We start from the raw sequence: 20,617 nt of genomic DNA, 5'->3' as shown, positions 1-20,617 counted from the left end.
GAGGACTTCTGGGCATAGCTAAGCCATTTGTTTGCTGTGATAGACCCAGCTGACATCGTTTTCTGGAGGAAGACAAGCGGATATTGATTTAACTGTCTCTGTCTCTATCTACCGAAAACATAAGATTTAATCATTGCTATGTAAGTATTAATGTTCAAAATATTTCAGGTATATACGTTATTTGTGAAATTGGGTGTATTTAAATAGGTTAGTGGTATTATATAATGTGGATATATCTATAAGCTAACGCTGGTCACTCACCAAGACACCTGCCCAGTTCTCCACTGGTTCTCCTCACCCCACAACTCAATATCTCTCCTCTGACCGTTATTCCTTGTAACCCTTGTCTGCTCCTGGTCTCTTGGACGCCTAGCAGGCTCATAATTATATGGTTGTGGTCCGTCATATGCGTTTGCATAAACATTTACAACCTCTTCAGTGTCTTCAGTGTCAAAACTACCATTGAGATCCATTCTTCTTTATTGTTCAACCGTCTTGACCGGCTCTCCCTTTTGTTACGTCACTTCCGGTTTGGTGTTTTTTTTTTGTTTGTTTTTTTTTAAAGATGCAGAAGTAAAATTCACTCTCAAAAACGACTCCAGAAGTCACTGTAGTGTACATATAAATATATTTTTATGGAAATCTAGTTCCCACATCATTTTCCTACACACTGGGGTCTCCAACCTGCAATATACTCTTTAATAATGACGTTCTTGGAGACTCAATGGGGGAAAATTACCCAACATGGCAACTCTTGTCTCTACTGGAGCGCTGATTGGATAGTTGAAAATGCCTTGAACGATTGGCTCTCCATACCGGATGTGTAAAAACAGTGCCAAAAGCTGGCCAAAAGTCTGTATGTGTAACTTGCTTCTTGTAAACTGGGAGTTGCATGTAGAGGGAGTGTCGCACGAAAAAACTGTTTTGCATTCGTACTTTTCCTGTTCACAAATGTTAATAAACCACTTCAGATCACAAAACACATGTAGATTTTAATTTACAAACGTGACCCTCCATCCTCACAAAAATCTATATCCACAAACATAACGTTTTATTACAGGCTCAACTTGCAGAGTACAAACACGAACCATGAGTTGCAACCACAAGTCATTGCTTACAAATACAAAATACTTTTGGCATTCATTTGAGCCCATAGTGCCGGGCTGGTGTTAAGCGCTGCATCAGGGCAGTGCTGGGCTGGTGTTAAGCGCTGCGTCAGGGTAGTGCTGGGCTGGTGTTAAGCGCTGCATCAGGGCAGTGCTGGGCTGGTGTTAAGCGCTGCGTCAGGGCAGTGCTGGGCTGGTGTTAAGCGCTGCGTCAGGCAGTGCGTGACGCTGCACGGGCAGTGCGGCTGTAGCGCTGTCAGGCAGTGGTGGTTTAGTGCGTCAGGGAGCGCGTGTAGCGCTGTCAGGGCAGTGCTGGTGTTTAGCGCTGCGTCAGGGCAGTGCTGGTGTTAAGCGTTGTGTCAGGGCAGTGCTGGGCTGGTGTTAAGTGCTGCGTCAGGGCAGTGCTGGTGTTAAGCGCTGCGTCAGGGCAGTGCTGGGCTGGTGTTTAGCGCTGCGTCAGGGCAGTGCTGGTGTTTAGCGCTGCGTCAGGGCGGTGCTGGTGTTAAGTGCTGCGTCAGGGCAGTGCTGGGCTGGTGTTAAGTGCTGTGTCAGGGCAGTGCTGGTGTTTAGCGCTGCGTCAGGGCAGTGCTGGTGTTAAGCGCTGCGTCAGGGCAGTGCTGGTGTTAAGCGCTGCGTCAGGGCAGTGCTGGTGTTAAGCGCTGCGTCAGGGCAGTGCTGGTGTTAAGTGCTGTGTCAGGGTAGTGCTGGGCTGGTGTTAAGTGCTGTGTCAGGGCAGTGCTGGTGTTAAGTGCTGTGTCAAGGCAGTGCTGGGCTGGTGTTAAGCGCTGTGTCAGGGGAGTGCTGGGCTGGTGTTAAGCGCTGTGTCAAGGCAGTGCTGGTGTTAAGTGCTGTGTCAAGGCATTGCTGGTGTTAAGCGCTGTGTCAAGGCAGTGCTGGTGTTAAGTGCTGTGTCAGGGCAATGCTGGTGTTAAGCGCTGCGTCAGGGCAGTGCTGGGCTGGTGTTAAGTGCTGCGTCAGGGCAGTGCTGGTGTTAAGCGTTGTGTCAGGGCAGTGCTGGTGTTTAGCGCTGCGTCAGGGCAGTGCTGGGCTGGTGTTAAGCGCTGCGTCAGGGCAGTGCTGGGCTGGTGTTAAGCGCTGCGTCAGGGCAGTGCTGGGCTGGTGTTAAGCGCTGCGTCAGGGCAGTGCTGGGCTGGTGTTAAGCGCTGCGTCAGGGCAGTGCTGGGCTGGTGTTAAGCGTTGTCAGGGCAGTGCTGGGCTGGTGTTAAGCGCTGTTTCAGGGCAGTGCTGGCTGGTGTAAGCGCTGCGTCAGGGCAGTGCTGGCTGGTGTTAAGCGCTGTGTCAGGGCAGTGCTGGGCTGGTGTTAGCGCTGCGTCAGGGCAGTGCTGGGCTGGTGTTAAGCGTTGCGTCAGGGCAGTGCTGGGTTGGTGTTAAGCGCTGCGTCACGGCAGTGCTGGGCTGGTATTAAGTGCTGCGTCAGGGCAGTGCTGATGTTTAGCGCTGTCAGGGCATCTGGCTGGTAGCGGCAGTGCTGGGTGGTTTAAGCGCTGCGTCAGGGCAGTGCTGGGCTGGTGTTAAGCGCTGCGTCAGGGCAGTGCTGGGCTGGTGTTAAGCGTTGTGTCAGGGCAGTGCTGGGCTGGTGTTAAGCGCTGCGTCAGGGCAGTGCTGGGCTGGTGTTAAGTGCTGTGTCAGGGCAGTGCTGGGCTGGTGTTAAGCGCTGCGTCAGGGCAGTGCTGGTGTTTAGCGCTGCGTCAGGGCAGTGCTGGGCTGGTGTTAAGCGTTGTGTCAGGGCAGTGCTGGGCTGGTGTTAAGCGCTGCGTCACGGCAGTGCTGGGCTGGTGTTAAGGCTTGGTCGGGCAGTGCTGGTGTTAAGCTGGTCAGCGTGCTGGCTGGGTAAGCGCTGCGTCACGGCAGTGCTGGGCTGGTGTTAAGCGTTGTGTCAGGGCAGTGCTGGTGTTAAGCGCTGCATCAGGCCGGTGCTGGGCTGGTGTTAAGCGCTGCGTCACGGCAGTGCTGGGCTGGTGTTAAGCGTTGTGTCAGGGCAGGGCTAGGCTGGTGTTAAGCGTTGTGTCAGGGCAGGGCTAGGCTGGGACAGTGAACTCTGCGGGTACAGGGTTGGCCTGCAGTCTCATTCTCGTCTGAAAAGGTCTTTTGAAAACCGTCACGTTCCTGACTGGGTTTTCCCCACTCGTGGCCTGGATGGCATGATCTCTTCCCGTACCTGTGGCTGGGGCATGATGGGAAATCGTGTGCACAGGCACACGCAGACAGGGAGAGGGGACAGAGCAAACTGCAGGAAGTGACTGTTGGCAAACGGCCTTATGTAACACACAGGCATTCATCAATACGGGAGAGATTCCATTGTATTTTGTCAGAGCTTATGTAATGCCCTATTTATTGCACAATGCAGACCTTGTCTTTTGGTAGGGCAGAGGGGCACGGATGCTACCCTGCACCCCTGGCGAAAAGGGGGGTCAGGGAGCCGACAGGGGTGCTCAAGGCTGGAGGGCAGTCCTCCACCTCCTGCTCAGATGTGTGGGGGAGGGGGGGTGGGGCAGAGTGGAGCTCAGGTGTCATGTCTTTCTCCTCTTCATATCACACTCCTCCCACCTTGCACACACTGACCTACAAACACAGTGCACACACAGGTGTGTGCGCGTGACACACCAGAGTCTGCCTGCCAATACGAACACACACACCTAGCGTGCATAAACCCGCTCCCTCACAAATAACTATTTGTGTACACATGTCTACATCAGCAGACACAGACTCACAAATGCTCATCCATGACAGACTTAAGCATGCACACTCACACAAACACTCACACACACGTGCACACACACACTCACGCATACGCACATGCACACACACGCACATGCACACACACAAGCACACTCGCACGCGCACACGCACACACCCAAACACACACACACCCACGCATATGCGCACACGCACACACACACTCACGCATACGCACACACACGCACACATACACACGCACCCACGCATACGCACACACACACACACACACACGCACACACACACGCACACGCACACACGCGCACACACACACACACACGCACACGCGCGCACACACACATGCATACACACACACACACACACACACACACGCACACTCACACACGCGCACACACACACTCACGCACACGCGCGCACACACACACACATGCACACTCACGCACACGCACGCACACACACACACATGCACACACACGCACACGCGCACACACTTGCGCGTACGCACACACACACGCACACACACACGCTGAGCACTGATAACGTCGGCCTGCTGTTTGCCTTCCCCTTTTGTTTGGCCTCAGGCAGACGCAATCCTCCGGACTGCTCTGTTGACACAACAAGCCAAGGGGCTGGGTGCTGGGTGCTGGGGGCTGGGCTCAGATGGCAGTGACACGGAGACAGAAGCCTGGGAATGTCATGGCTGGGCAGTAGAGCCACAGTGTGCATGAGGAAGGCAGCGCGGGGCGAACCGAACGGTGAACCGAACGGCGAGCGGAGGCCAATCAGTGCACGACGCGCAGAGCAGATCGCCGCGCTGCGGAACGAACGGAGGGGTGACAGGAAGGTGTGTGAGTTTAATCGCCGCGTCGCGTTTTCATGATTATCGAAGGCTGTCGTTAGGAACTCGTGAGCACGTGTCTTGGAACTTCGCACATTTTGAGCAGTTAGGGGAGCGATAACAAACTACAACACGGTGCTGTAATTAAGCATTATATCCAGGACATTTTGAGGAAAGCTGGGGCCGCATTTTCCCTGGAGGCACCAGGGAAACGCGTTGGCGTGACGTCAAACTGAATCTGAATTCAATGCTATAGCAAGCGTGCGGTGCGAAAGTCCGGTACAGCGTTGGCTGTTTACAGGAGTCAGGGCAGCTGACACCAGGGTAGGTTGGTCTGCTGAGGGCAGGGAGGAGCTTGAGCCGCTGGTCTAGCGAGTTAAGCCTGCTCCTGTAGTAAAGCCTGCTCCTGTAGTAAAGCCCGCTCCTGTAGTAAAGCCTGCTCCTGTAGTAAAGTCCGCTCCTGTAGTAAAGCCCGCTCCTGTAGTAAAGCCCGCTCCTGTAGTAAAGCCCGCTCCTGTAGTAAAGCCAGCTCCTGTAGTAAAGCCAGCTCCTGTAGTAAAGCACGCTCCTGTAGTAAAGCCTGCTCCTGTAGTAAAGCCTGCTCCTGTAGTAAAGCCTGCTCCTGTAGTAAAGCCCGCTCCTGTAGTAAAGTCCGCTCCTGTAGTAAAGCCCGCTCCTGTAGTAAAGCCCGCTCCTGTAGTAAAGCACGCTCCTGTAGTAAAGCCCGCTCCTGTAGTAAATTCCGCTCCTGTAGTAAAGCCCTCTCCTGTAATAAAGTCCGCTCCTGTAGTAAAGCCCGCTCCTGTAGTAAAGCCCGCTCCTGTAGTAAAGCCCGCTCCTGTAGTAAAGTCCGCTCCTGTAGTAAAGTCCGCTCCTGTAATAAAGCCCGCTCCTGTAGTAAATTCCGCTCCTGTAGTAAAGCCCTCTCCTGTAATAAAGTCCGCTCCTGTAGTAAAGTCCGCTCCTGTAGTAAATTCGCTCCTGTAGTAAAGCCCTCTCCTGTAATAAAGTCCGCTCCTGTAGTAAAGTCCGCTCCTGTAGTAAAGTCCGCTCCTGTAGTAAAGCCCGCTCCTGTAGTAAAGCCTGCTCCTGTAGTAAAGCCAGCTCCTGTAGTAAATTCCGCTCCTGTAGTAAAGCCCTCTCCTGTAATAAAGTCCGCTCCTGTAGTAAAGCCCGCTCCTGTAGTAAAGCCCGCTCCTGTAGTAAAGTCCGCTCCTGTAATAAAGCCCGCTCCTGTAGTAAATTCCGCTCCTGTAGTAAAGCCCTCTCCTGTAATAAAGTCCGCTCCTGTAGTAAAGTCCGCTCCTGTAGTAAATTCCGCTCCTGTAGTAAAGCCCTCTCCTGTAATAAAGTCCGCTCCTGTAGTAAAGTCCGCTCCTGTAGTAAAGTCCGCTCCTGTAGTAAAGCACGCTCCTGTAGTAAAGCACGCTCCTGTAGTAAATTCCGCTCCTGTAATAAAGTCCGCTCCTGTAGTAAAGTCCGCTCCTGTAGTAAAGCCCGCTCCTGTAGTAAAGTCCGCTCCTGTAGTAAAGCCCGCTCCTGTAGTAAAGCCAGCTCCTGTAGTAAAGCCCGCTCCTGTAGTAAAGCACACTCCTGTAGTAAAGCCCGCTCCTGTAGTAAATTCCGCTCCTGTAGTAAAGCCCTCTCCTGTAATAAAGTCCGCTCCTGTAGTAAAGCCCGCTCCTGTAGTAAAGCCCGCTCCTGTAGTAAAGCACACTCCTGTAGTAAAGCCCACTCCTGTAGTAAAGCCCTCTCCTGTAGTAAAGCCCGCTCCTGTAGTAAAGTCCGCTCCTGTAGTAAAGCCTGCTCCTGTAGTAAAGTCCGCTCCTGTAGTAAAGCCCGCTCCTGTAGTAAAGCCCTCTCCTGTAGTAAAGCCCGCTCCTGTAGTAAAGCCCGCTCCTGTAGTAAAGCCCGCTCCTGTAGTAAAGCCAGCTCCTGTAGTAAAGCCCGCTCCTGTAGTAAAGCCCGCTCCTGTAGTAAAGCCCGCTCCTGTAGTAAAGCACACTCCTGTAGTAAAGCCAGCTCCTGTAGTAAAGCCCGCTCCTGTAGTAAAGCCCGCTCCTGTAGTAAAGCCCGCTCCTGTAGTAAAGCACACTCCTGTAGTAAAGCCCACTCCTGTAGTAAAGCCAGCTCCTGTAGTAAAGCCAGCTCCTGTAGTAAAGCCAGCTCCTGTAATAAAGTCTGCTCCTGTAGTAAAGCCAGCTCCTGTAGTAAAGCCCGCTCCTGTAATAAAGTCTGCTCCTGTAGTAAAGCCAGCCGGTTACATCGTTCCGCGTTCGGAGGCGTAAGACGGGTCACTGTAAGAGTGCTGCGTTGTAGCAGGAAGATCAGTACATCTCTTACAGTGCAAAAGATCACAATTTGTAGGGCATGTGTTTCTTCTCTGCCTATACCGTTGCTCACTGAATAGATATTTTCTAAGGTTCCAACTGATCATTTTTAATAAATCAATGTGAAATTAACAGATTATTAGTTTGTGGAGTGACAGGATGGGGAGTGTTTTTTTGGATGCCTAAATAAAATTTAAATTAATATTTGTATTATTATTGTTGCTGTTATTAATTTCCATTAATTCATTTTGGTAAAGTATATTCTGTACAATAGCTTGGTGCCATAAAACAGTTTTTCTGGGTTGGTTGCGCCCTTTTCTCACTCAGTCTGAGCACCTGCCCCTCAAACGCTTTCTGCACTGCCCTGCTCTAGAGTCTAATGAAAAGAGACCAAGTTTATGATTTAGAGAAAACTGTTTGATTTAAATTCCAGGGAATATTGAATCATAAAAAGTGGATGCAAATGTTAAAAGGATGGTTCCTTCTGTCAAAGCGATCACAGGGCAGATATCTTCCTTTAGGACAGGAAGAGTGACCTGAGGCCTAACTCACCAGGAGCACAACCAGAGGCCTAACTCCCCAGGAGCACAACCTGAGGCCTAACTCCCCAGGAGCACAAGCTGAGGCCTAACTCCCCAGGAGCACAACCTGAGGCCTAACTCCCCAGGAGCACAAGCTGAGGCCTAACTCCCCAGGAGCACAACCTGAGGCCTAACTCCCCAGGAGCACAACCTGAGGCCTAACTCCGCAGGAGCACAAGCTGAGGCCTAACTCCGCAGGAGCACAAGCTGAGGCCTAACTCCCCAGGAGCACAAGCTGAGGCCTAACTCCCAGCTGAGTAATCCAGAGCAAGAGGCCTAACTCCAGGAGCACAAAGCTACTAATCCCCGGAGCACAACTGAGGCCTAATCTCTTTAACTCAAGCCGTTACAAAGCGGACAAGAGAGGACATAAAAAAGGGAAACTCAGTCTGCCTTCATCACGTGGGGAAAAGGCTGCTGATTTTTATCACTGAAAGCTGCGTTTCCTTGATTGTACGACCTTGAGATTAATGCATTTTTTGTCCAACTTTGGGACATTGTTCGTGATGTTTTGAGGGGTACAGTGACTGTCTCTGGTCATATCTGTTGCTAAATCTTGGCTCAACACTTCAATACATTTTGGCCACATAGGAATTTATTTATTTATTTGTGCATGCTTCAGAAGGGTGTGATCCCGAGCAAAATGCCCTGCTGAAATGGCTCTACAGCCGGCTCTCCTGATGTGGCCAGTAACTCGCTTATAGATTAAACCGCAGAATTTTTCATTATGATTCAAGGAATCTAAGAAGGTAGTACAAGACAGTGCCTTCCATTTGATTCACAGTTATCCTTAGCTTTGTCTTTCAATGAAAAAAAGCAAGCATTATGCATTTTTAAAGACGTAATTTATTTTTCATTGGTTTCTGGTGATTGGGAAATTCCCTGACCTTGTGTTTGGGAAGGGGAAAAAAATCAAAAAAGAAAATGCAGGACACAGAGCGTGAGGTGATGCTTGGATATGATTATTTATTAATTTTTTTGCTGTAACCTTTAAGTTGATGGCTGGAGATGAGCGCCGTTAATATATCTGCTTTGATTATTTGCTGGAAGGCCAACACCCCAGTCTCCATGGCGGTCAGTCACCAGCCCCTCCCCTTTTGCCATGGCAACGGCTCTCGCCCTGTAGTGGAAACACCACACTGACAGAAAGCGCTGAAGAGCGTGGCAAAACAAAACACAGATCTGATGCGTGCCCTCAAGCCTCAATGGGCAAACGTCACACAACCGACAAAAAATCTGAATTCCACAGGAAAGACATACCTCTGTATCTACAAGATATTATGAGCGAAACCCTGGCAGTGTGTTCGTTTGGAAACGCCACCTCTGCTGCCCTGCATCAGCCTACTGATGACTGCCCCAGTAATCACATGCTATTATTACCGTCGGGTTTAATGGAATTAACTTTCTGTTCACAGTGCAGCATTGTGGGATGTGTGTGTGTGGAGCTGCGGCATTGTGGGATGTGCGTGTGGAGCTGCGGCATTGTGGGATGTGCGTGTGGAGCTGCGGCATTGTGGGATGTGCGTGTGGAGCTGCAGCATTGTGGGATGTGCGTGTGGAGCTTCGGCATTGTGGGATGTGTGTGTGGAGCTGCGGCATTGTGGGATGTGTGTGTGGAGGTGCGGCATTGTGGGATGTGTGTGTGGAGTTGCGGCATTGTGGGATGTGTGTGTGGTGCTGCGGCATTGTGGGATGTGTGTGTGGTGCTGCGGCATTGTGGGATGTGTGTGTGTGGTGCTGCGGCATTGTGGGATGTGTGTGTGGTGCTGCGGCATTGTGGGATGTGTGTGTGTGGTGCTGCAGCACTGTGGGATGTGTGTGTGGTGGTGCAGCACTGTGGTATGTGCACCTGGAGCTGCAGCATTGTGGGATGTGTGTGGAGCTGCAGCATTGTGGGATGTGTGTGTGGAGCTGCAGCATTGTGGGATGTGTGTGTGGTGCTGCAGCATTGTGGGATGTGTGTGTAGAGCTGCAGCATTGTGGGATGTGTGTGTGGAGCTGCAGCATTGTGGTATGTGTGTGTGGTGCTGCGGCATTGTGGGATGTGTGTGTGGAGCTGCAGCATTGTGGGATGTGTGTGTGGTGCTGCAGCATTGTGGGATGTGTCTGTGGAGCTGCAGCATTATGGGATGTGTGTGTGGTGCTGCAGCATTGTGGGATGTGTCTGTGGAGCTGCACCATTGTGGGATGTGTCTGTGGAGCTGCAGCATTGTGGGATGTGTGTGTGGAGCTGCAGCATTGTGGGATGTGTGTGTGGGGCTCTTTCCTCTGGGCGTGTCTCTGTTGAGCCGCGTGTTGACAGTGAGAGCAGAACTGTGAGGTCACACCCTTTCACGATAGGCTAGACTACTTTGCACAAAATAGAGAGGCCCACATTGAAAGGTGCCGGGCATTTAGTTCATTTTGTGAAAAAAATAAAAAAAGGTTCTCTGTGACTTTGGCAGGCGGTATTAGAACTGCATGAAACAAACGATTCTGCAGACAACTTCCTTCGCTACTTCCTTTCCAGGGCAGGGTGCAGTTTCCATGAATCGATCGACCGCCTCCTGTGTTACCGTGGCGATTGGTTGCCCTGAAATGAGCACATGGCTTGGATGTTATAGATTGTTAATTTATATTTATATTTTAAAATAAATTTAAAAAAGGGGGGGGGTTGTGGGGATGAGGGTTATCACAGCTGCTTTTACATTCCAAAAACTAGGCCTTGCTGCACAATCAGAAAGGGAAATGCAGCCTGGGAACTGTAGTCTCCATAGACAACCAGTAAAAGCTACCCAAGTATCAGACATCAGTACCCCAATGCGGCTCCTTATTAAACATATTCAGTGAGCGTCTAATGCATTTCTCATGAGTATAGCTGTTAAAAAAGAGAAAGGCCATGCTTTGCTCCAATCTCGAAAGCAGCTAATGCATCTTCACAACCTTCCCATAAGACAAAGTGTCATTAGAATGTAATATTATAAATGTATTATAATAGTATAATAGAATGTAATGGAATGTAATATTATAAATGTATTTCCTTAAAAGGCATAGGCGGAGGGCAGAGCTGCAGCCCTGCTGTGGACTCTAACTGATGGCGTCTGCCGGTCTGAGCCAGTAATTTTCCACTCTGATAGTAAATAAACATTACACCTGATATTGGCTGGTAGAACAGGCTGTGGAGCAGGAGGAAGAGGGAAAGAGAGGGAGTGGGGAGGTGGGGGGGTGAGTGTGGGGAAGGACGAGTCACTTGCATCTGTTTCCGTTTCACAGCACTCTGCTTGTGTGTGTGTATGTGCACCTTTGTGTTCATACGTGCGCGTTTGTGTCCATACGTGCGCACGTGTGTGTGTGTGTATGTGTGCATTTGTGTCCATACGTGCGCACGTGTGTGTGTGTGTGTGTGTGTGTGTGTGTGCGTTTGTGTTCATGGGTGGGCGTTTGTGTCCATATGTGCGCACGTGTGTCTGTGTGTGTGTGTATGTGTATGTATATAGGGCGGGCATGGTGGCATAGAAGAAGGAGGTTCCCGGTCCGACCGGTTCCTCTCTGTGCGGGGTTTGCATGTTCTTCCCATGTTTGCGTGGGTTTACTCCGGGTACTCCGGTTTCCTCCCACACTCAAAGACATGCATGTTAGGTGCGCTCCTGCAGTTGCCCTTGACCAAGGCACTGGCCTCAGAACTGGAGTTGGTCCCCGGGCGCTGCACTGTGGCTGCCCACAGCTCCTTAGTAATTAGGATGGGTCAGATTCAGAGCACAAATTACCCCACGGCGTTCAATAAAAGTGTATCTTATGTGTGCGTTTTGTTCGTGGGTGCGCGTTTGTGTCCGTACGTGCTCACGTGTGTGTGTGTATATGCATGTTTGTGTGCGTTTGTGTCCGTACGTGCTCACGTGTGTGTGTATATGCATGTTTGTGTGCGTGGGTGCGCGTTTGTGTCCGTACATGCTCACGTGTGTGTGTGTATATGCATGTTTGTGTGCGTGCGTGCGTGTTTGTGTCCGTACATGCGCATGTGTGTGTGTGTGTGTTTGTTTGTGTCCGTACATGCGCACGTGTTTGTGTGTGTGAGCGTGTGTGTGCGTTTGTGTCCATACATGCGCATGTGTGTGTGTGTGTGTGCTTGTGTCTGTACGTGTGAACATGTGTGTGTGCTTGTGTCTGTATGTGCACGTGTATGTGTGTTCGTGTGCTTGTGTCTGTACGTGTGTGTGTGCACGTGTGCGTGCGTGTGTGTGCGCGCGTGTGTGTGGAGCCAGAGGGAGGGTCCTCCACTGTCCCACAATGCACCTTGGTCACATCTGTCAGGGCTGTCTGATTCACAATTTTACATGACTCATTTATTCTTTTTCTCCCCTCCCTGTCTTTGTTTTTTTCCTTTCCTCTTTCTATTGGCAGGAACGGACAGCGCAAGTAAACGCAGGAGCTCCTTTAAAGGGAGGCCAGAGGGGTGGAACAGGGAGCTGAAGAAAAGGAGAGAGAGCCCAGGAGAAGACTCGCCGATTCACCGAAGCACAAAGCCCCCTCATCTCCACGGAAACCAGTGGGAGGGGAAGAGCGAGAGAGGGGTGGATGAGTGCAGCCAGAGAGAGAGCAGGAGCGGCGCTGGGGTAGTCATGAGGCAGGGGAGCGAGGGAGCTCCGTCGAACCTGCTGCTCGCTGGTCCTCCCGCCGCCCACTGACAGGACAGGGAGGCCCCCGGCCCACACTTCCTCTCCACCTCACTGCTATGCCTGCAGGCCGCCTGGACACGCCTACCGGACCCCACCCTGCTGCAACGCTGCCCTGAGTCCCGCCTTCCAAAGCTGGATTAAAAAAAGAGAACACGCCCACCTTGTCCTGGCTCCTTCCAACGGTTTTGTTTTTGCCAAAGAGTCCTGCCCCATCACCCTCCCTGCCCCTGGAGAAGGAATCTAACCCATCTTCCTCCCTTTTTCCTGTTTGGTTTGACCCCTTTGTATCACCTCATCACCCTCCTCCCCTCCCCCTCCCCCCGCCCCTTAGTACGTCCCTGCTCCTCCTCTGCCACCCAACAAAGGATCATGGGATGCCGCCAAAGCTCTGAGGAGAAGGAAGCGGCTCGCCGCTCCCGTCGCATCGACCGCCACCTTCGCTCGGAGAGCCAGCGGCAGCGGCGCGAGATTAAGCTCCTCCTCCTGGGCACCAGCAACTCGGGCAAGAGCACCATCGTCAAGCAAATGAAGATAATCCACAGCGGGGGCTTCAACCTGGAGGCCTGCAAGGAGTACAAGCCCCTCATCCTGTACAACGCCATCGACTCGCTCACCCGTATAATCCGCGCCCTGGCCACCCTCAAGATCGACTTCCACAACCCCGACCGGGCCTACGATGCCGTCCAGCTCTTCGCCCTAACAGGCCCCGCCGAGAGCAAGGGCGAGATCACGCCGGAGCTCCTGGGCGTGATGAAGCGCCTGTGGGCTGACTCGGGCGTGCAGGAGTGCTTCTGCCGCTCCAACGAGTACCACCTAGAGGACAACACGGCCTACTATCTCAATGACCTGGACCGCATCTCGGCGGGCGAGTACATCCCCACTGTGGAGGACATCCTTCGGTCCAGGGACATGACCACCGGCATTGTGGAGAACAAATTCACCTTCAAGGAGCTCACCTTCAAGATGGTGGACGTGGGCGGACAGCGCTCCGAACGCAAGAAGTGGATCCACTGCTTTGAGGGCGTCACCGCCATCATCTTCTGCGTGGAGCTCAGCGGGTATGACCTCAAGCTCTATGAGGACAACCAGACGGTAAGAACGCTCCCTTCCCTCCTCCTGGGGATGTGCTGTGTATGTTGGGGTTACAGCTCATCACTCAAAGTTGTTGGAATCATGAGCTTTTATGTTCTTCTGGTCATAGCGGGTCCAATACAGTTTCCGGCCTACTACAGTTAGTCAAGCAAAGTGATTTTCATTCAGCTAGCTTGCATGCAAAAGAAATGTGAACAATGCAACAATGACAATGACTTTCACAAAGCAAATGGCCAAATCTCAGGAGCTAGCTAACTAGGCATGAAGCTGCTTACAGACGCTAGTCACGCATCCTCTCTCATATGACTGGTTTCCTGTTAGCTGTACAGAATTCAGCACTATTCAAGAGAATTTGGTATCAGTTATATCTTTTATGGTAACAGGGAATGGATGTACACTATCAAATGACTTTGACGAAGCAAATTGCTAAATCTCAGTACCAAGCTAGATCTAGCTAGGCTAGGGTTATTCATTGCAAAAAAATAACCTGCAAAAATTTACCTTGCATCTTACTAGATCCACAAACATCACCAACATAGCCCTACAATAGACAGTGTGCAACGTCATTGACTTATGGAATAAAGATATATTTTTTTTAACATAATTGACCATAACTTAAAATATTTCCATGGAGGATGGATCACAGAAAATGGATTGACTTACTACCCTGTCCCACAGCGTGTGATCTGATGGATTCACCTGTCCAGAGCGTATAATCTGACAGATTAAGCCCTATCCCAGAGCGTGTGATCTGACGTATTCAGCCCTGTTCCAGAGCGTGTGATCTGACGTATTCAGCCCTGTCCCAGAGCGTGCAGGTACAGCGAATGATCTTCTCAGCCAATTCAGATCACTCAGACTAAGTTTCCAGAATCCACTTTTTACCTTGTTCCCTGGCCAAGATACCATATTAGGGCGAGAAGGTAGTTAAGCCATAGGGATATAGACATAAAGATAGGGAACCCAGACCAGGCGTCTGAAAGACTGTTCATCGATACGTTATTTATACACCAAACATTGCTGGTTCTCCACAATTAACTTGACACCTACATGATTAAATGTAATTAAGTAACCAAGACAGAAAATGTCTAGTTTGACTAGGGAGCTTCAGAATTAAGTTCTCATTGTCGTTTATGGGTCATGTTTAGGAGGAAAAGAACATGCTTGTTACAGTACTACAGTATTCAGTGCTAATATCACATGGCCAAAAGTATGTGGATACCTGACATCCAACATCTAATCCTAAATTATAAGCATTAATATGGAGTTGGTCCACCCTTTGCTGCGATAACAACCTCCACTCTTATGGGAAGGCTTTATATTAAATCTTGGAGCATTGCTGCTGGGATTTGCTTCCATTCAGCCAGAAGAGCATTAGTGAGGTTGGGCTCTGATTGGGCGATTAGGCCTGGTTCGCAGTAGGTTTTCTAATTGATCACAAAGGTGTTGGATGGGGTTGAAGTCAGGGCTTTGTGCAGGCCATCCAAATTCATCAACACCGCTCTTGGCAAAACCATTTTTGTAAAGACCTTGCTGTGTGCCCAGGGGCCTTGTCAAGCTGAAACAAGAAAGGGCCTTCTCAAAACTGTTTGGGAAGCACAGAATCGTCTAGAATGTAATTATATGCTATAGCATAAGATATGACTTCAATGGAACGAAGGGGTCTAACCCAAAGTATGAAAAATAGCCCCAGACCAAGGGGTGTCCAGATACTTTTGGTCACAGTGTACATAGCCATAGATGTATATTTCACTTTGTATAAATCCAAACTAGCATTAAATACCCACACTGATTTAGCATGCTGCTAGGCCTCTAAAAAACTAAAAGCACCAACAGTAACACTAAGCTCTCTGTTACTCAAGGTTTGTATCACTCTGCTTTAAGATCACACAGGTAATGGCAGCAGCTACAATTGTCAGTAAATTGATTTATTATGGACTCTTTGGTGGTCCGTTCAGAAGCAAATATTATAAATGTAATATTGTTATTAAGTTTATCCTGCTAAGGATAATAAAGTCATCAATAGGTTCACATAAGTATGCCCTGGAATGTCCTGGGGGGTCATTATGTGCTTCTTGTTCAGCTAAAGAGTGGTTTGTGCAGTCATTCAGATTAATACATCACCATTCCACATGCTTGATGAAATCGAAATCACCATCATCAGGAGTATAGTATAGACCATAATCATCATCATCACCGACACCCATCAATAAAATGATTTACTGAAAGACTAGGTTTAGTCTTCTTGTAGCTTTCACCCCTCTAAAAACTTAAATATGCACAAGGCGACAGTTTTCCTGATAAATCACTATGCTAAATGCCTAGTGAGTCTTATTAACAGGGGCAGATCTGACTGATATATGGCTTGCAGTTATGCAGGATGGTTTTCCCACTTAATTCATGTCCTCTGCCACACCCAACTGATGTTCGGTATTTTATTATTGTTGGGGGACATCCCAGAGCCCAACACACATTATAAGAATCCTGGAAGCAAACCTGGTGACACTTCCTTCCTGGTGGAACACATCCTTATTGTGTTTTATGATATTTTATGTGTATAATGAATCCCTTGACAGCACCAGAAGTGGTTTGACTGGGTAGTTGTACAGGGTGCACAGAATAAATCAGAATTCAAGCAAATATTTTGAATATACCTGTTCTACTTGCATTAATGCATTTTATGTAAAACTAGTTTCTCACCTCATATATTGCAAGTTTATTACATCAGTGCCACCTGCAAAACAAACTCCACCTCCACCATTTTGAAGTTGCTTATGTGTTTTATTTCATTGTGTGTGAGAGCCTTAGCTAGGGGCTACCAGAGTTAGTGTGAGAGCGTTAGCTAGGGGCTACCAGAGTTAGTGTGAGAGCATTAGCTAGAGGCTACCAGAGTTAGTGTGAGAGCATTTTCCTTATTTTGTTATTGCAGCCTAAAAGTTCACTGTGCATCCGTTTTAAGTGTCGTTGTCGAAGTGGTAGCATTTCGTTCAGTGCACAAGATTCTCTGGCATTTTCACAAAACAAAAAAGCGAGTCTGGTATTAATGTCTGGCAGATAAACCAAAAATAGATTTGATAATATCATCAGGGATGGAGTGCAGACGTAATAATTGAGTTCACGAGGCAAGACCAGTGAAGGAGCAGAACATGTGCCTGAGAATTTTTAATGGCTGGCTACATAAGCTGTAAGCCAGGGCTGAGCACAGTAAGGGGAGGACAGGCAAAGACAGGAAGTGGCCAAGCAAGGGAAGACATGGGGGTAGAGTGGGTGCCAGACCGGGGCAGAGACTTTTTTGAGGCAGATTTGAATCCCCAGTCATCTCACACTCCACAAATGCACATTTGAAAAATGAATATTTACTATTTACAGCATGTACGACTTATCTACTCTTAAGACCCTCGTCACCCTACATCGCCCACTGTTTATAACTGCATCCCTGTATTACACATGCACATGCGCACACGCACGCATGCACACACACACTTTTACGTGGCCGCTAGTAACAATGACGCAGTTACACCACATTGAGGTTGTCCGTTCCATTTCCCTTAGCAGGACACTCATGGACCCAATTACACAGTGGCCATTTTTTACACAGACAGCAAATGATGATTAACCCACAAATGCTTAGCAACAAATTCGTTTGAAGACACCAGCATTCCCTGACGACAAAAGGACTGTTGCATTTATACAGCGTGTTTCCAGACACGCAAACTGTTTTACAGTGATGAGGGGAAACTCATCTCAACCTTCACCAATGTGTAGCACCCACCTGGGTGATGCACGGCAGCCATTTTGCACCAGAATGCTCACCACGCACCAGCTGAGGTGGACAGGGTTAGGGTTAGGGTTAGGGCGCGGCTTTCCTACTCTCGACTGTGAACCTGATGTGAAAATATTTTCTAACCAATCACATCAAGTCAATGGTGGGATATCTCAGGCTGACAGTGGTAATTAAAACATAATTTATGCAACGCAGGGAAGCGGTTGAATTGCGAGAGGAGGCATGCTTCTGACAGTGTCCGAGCAAACTGCCCCTCTGAGCAGCCAGCATGGAAGCCTGTCTGCCGCTGCTGCAGTGAGCGCTGTTCCCAGATGGAAAGGTCATTGTCTCCAGAGGTGACCTCCTGGGTTCAGAGAATATGCGCAATCTGCGTGGTCAGGCACGGAGCATTACGGTGTGGTGCGGTGCGGTGCGGTGTGGTTCAGGGTGGTGTGGTGTGGTGTGGTGCGGTTCAGGGTGGTGTGGTGCAGTGTGGTGCGGTTCAGGGTGGTGTGGTGCAGTGTGGTGTGGTGTGGTGTGGTGCGGTTCAGGGTGGTGTGGTGCGGTGTGGTGCGGTGTGGTGTGGTGCGGTGTGGTGTGGTGCGGTTCAGGGTGGTGTGGTGCGGTGTGGTTCAGGGTGGTGTGGTGTGGTGTGGTGCGGTTCAGGGTGGTGTGGTGCGGTGTGGTGTGGTTCAGGGTGGTGTGGTGCAGTGTGGTGCGGTTCAGGGTGGTGTGGTCTGGTGCGGTTCAGGGTGGTGTGGTGCGGTGTGGTGCGGTTCAGGGTGGTGTGGTGCGGTTCAGGGTGGTGTGGTACGGTGTGGTGCGGTTCAGGGTGGTGTGGCACAGTGTGGTGCGGTGCGGTGCGGTTCAGGGTGGTGTGGTGCAGTGTGGTGCGGTTCAGGATGGTGTGGTGTGGTGCGGTTCAGGGTGGTGTGGCACAGTGTGGTGCGGTGCGGTGCGGTTCAGGGTGGTGTGGTGCGGTGTGGTGCAGTGTGGTGCGGTTCAGGGTGGTGTGGTGTGGTGTGGTACGGTGTGGTGCGGTTCAGGGTGGTGTGGTGCGGTGCGGTGTGGTACGGTGTGGTGCGGTTCAGGGTGGTGTGGTGCGGTGCGGTGCGGTGTGGTACGGTGTGGTACGGTTCAGGGTGGTGTGGTGCAGTGTGGTGTGGTGCGGTGTGGTATGGTGTGGTGCGGTTCAGGGTGGCGTGGTACAGTGTGGTGTGGTGTGGTGTGGTTCAGGGTGGTGTGGTATGGTGTGGTGCGGTTCAGGGCGGTGTGGTACGGTGTGGTGCGGTTCAGGGTGGTGTGGTGCAGTGTGGTGTGGTGCGGTTCACGGTGGTGTGGTGCAGCGTGGTGCGGTGTGGTGTGTTGCGGTTCAGGGTGGTGTGGTGCAGTGTGGTGTGGTGCGGTGTGGTGTGGTGTGGTGCGGTTCAGGGTGGTGTGGTGTGGTGCGGTTCAGGGTGGTGTGGTACAGTGTGGTGCAGTTTAGGGTGGTGTGGTGTGGTTCAGGGTGGTGTGGTGCAGTGTGGTGTGGTGTGGTGCGGTTCAGGGTGGTGTGGTGCGGTGTGATGTTGTGCGGTTCAGGGTCGTGTGGTGCGGTTCAGGGTGGTGTGGTGCGGTGTGATGTGGTGCGGTTCAGAGTGGTGTGGTGCAGTGTGTGCGGTGTGGTGTGGTGCGGTTCAGGGTGGTGTGGTGCGGTGTGGTGCGGTTCAGGGTGGTGTGGTGCGGTGCGGTGTGGTGTGGCGTCAGGGTGGTGTGGTACAGTGTGGTGTAGTATGGTGTGGTGTGGTTCAGGGCGGTGTGATGCGGTGTGGTGTCATATGGTGTGGTACGGTGTGGTGTCGTATAGTGTGGTATGGTGTGGTGTCGTATGGTGTGGTACAGTGTGGTGCATTATGGTGCAGTGTGGTGCGGTTCAGGGCGTGGTCGGGCATAGAGCATTGCGGTGCGGTATGGTGCAGGGCGTGGTCGGGGCAGGGGCCTGGGGTCAATTTGCCACAGAACTAGGCCACAGCAGGGCAGCAGGTCAAGCCTGAACAGCGAGCGTGGGGCTGAGTACAAACAGAGCGGTCAGAGGTAGCAAGCGCTGAGCGACACACATCTATGCAGCAGCAGGTTAATGAGAATGGTAAGGCAGGGCAAAACCTTATTCATTATTGCTGTTTTTAAACAAATTAATTTATAAATCATGGATGCTTACAGACATCTACTGGACATACATGCAGCATGTCAAATCTAATCTGAATCTTTTAGCTACATTAAGAAATTAAACTTATTATATAATCATTCATTTCTGGCCCACACCCTACACATACAGTCCAGTTCTCTATCCCGGTTCCTAGCCTTTCAGCTTTTTTCCTTTTTCCCATCCCTCTCTTCAATTTGAGCCAGTTGCCATGGAGACTGTTGCCTAGCAACAAGCCAGTCACACGCATCTAATCCTTTGCTGTTGACAATGAGCTGTGACTGAGAAAAAGGAGGGGGAGGGGAAATATAGCACAGGGCTACATGGAGAATGTGCAGGCGTGTGTTTGGGGGTGGGGCTGATATGGCAGAAACAGGCTAGAGCAAAACAAAAACATTTTTAAAAAAGCTTTTAGAAAGTGTGAAACATACTCTGAAGGATAGAATAGGCATACAGTAGAGCTTGTGTTTTTTGTAAAGGGGGGATGTAGCCCCTGCTGCTGCTGTGGAACGCTTGGGGATGACGAGCGCTGGCCTTTTTTTAACGCTAACGGAGAGGCAGCAGACAGACCCGGAGGAAGACTGCATTATTCCCTGGCAGGGAGGGGGATAATGGCCCACAGAGAGCCTGGTCAGGTGACCTGTCTCTGACAGAGAGCCTGGTCAGGTGACCTGTCTCTGATGGTGAGGGGGGAGTGTTGCTGCCATGCCAGAGAGCTGTAATTTGAGTCATTTTCATAAAGTGATACAACCACAGATTATGTCACAGACTGAGCGGATATTCAGCTCCATGTTCGGTCTCCTAACACTGAGGCTGAAACATTCCGATCTGACACATATTCTGAAGGGGTGTGAACCAGGACAGTGCAGCGGCAGTGGATATTCAGCAACGTAATGCATGAATGCATGAACATACACATTTCACATGCAATATGGTGCACTTGCCTCTTCCCTCAGTATGGTTTACGGCCCTGTGGCTTGCACACAGTTTATACATTTTCTTTTTATCTTACTGGCAAACAGCCAATGATTTTTACATTACATCATGCATGGCCAGCATTCCACATCACATGAAAACAAAATAGCACATAGTGACTTTGCTGGAATCCTTGAGCTGGTGGTTAATATAACTGTGCAAGCTTGAGATCTCAGACTGTTTACCATCACAAGGCTGACCCATTCATCTCTGACATCACGCAACCAGAAAAAAAACAGGCCAGTCTGTCCTCACCGTCTGTCTTGCTGCTGAGCTACTTTCTGCAGCTATTAGCAGCAGGTAGGGCTGGAGGATAACAGGAGGTTTATGGGGCTGCACTCCCCCCCCAGAGCTGGGGCAAGGGGAAAGGTGTAGAG

The 20,617-nt window shown here is 50.4% G+C and overlaps 1 protein-coding gene across 2 annotated transcripts in view; it reads left to right on the top strand.

Annotated features, from left to right (window-relative positions):
* The window catches only part of gnaz (guanine nucleotide binding protein (G protein), alpha z polypeptide), a 68,000-nt gene that overhangs the window by 30,126 nt on the left and 17,257 nt on the right, over nucleotides 1–20,617 (top strand). Inside the window, exons 2-3 of one of the 2 annotated variants that reach the window (XM_064307214.1) lie at nucleotides 4,406–4,668; nucleotides 11,954–13,320. In XM_064307214.1, coding sequence (XP_064163284.1) covers nucleotides 12,598–13,320 — 723 coding nt within the window. In that variant the 5' untranslated portion in view covers nucleotides 4,406–4,668; nucleotides 11,954–12,597. The remainder of the gene's footprint in view (nucleotides 1–4,405; nucleotides 4,669–11,953; nucleotides 13,321–20,617) is intronic. The other variant, XM_064307213.1, reaches the window with a different exon arrangement.

Source organism: Anguilla rostrata, chromosome 14 (assembly GCF_018555375.3).
Source record: "Anguilla rostrata isolate EN2019 chromosome 14, ASM1855537v3, whole genome shotgun sequence".
Lineage (NCBI taxonomy): Eukaryota > Metazoa > Chordata > Actinopteri > Anguilliformes > Anguillidae > Anguilla > Anguilla rostrata.
Note: the sequence above shows the minus strand (reverse complement) of the source record. Positions and strands in the feature narration are given on the sequence as shown.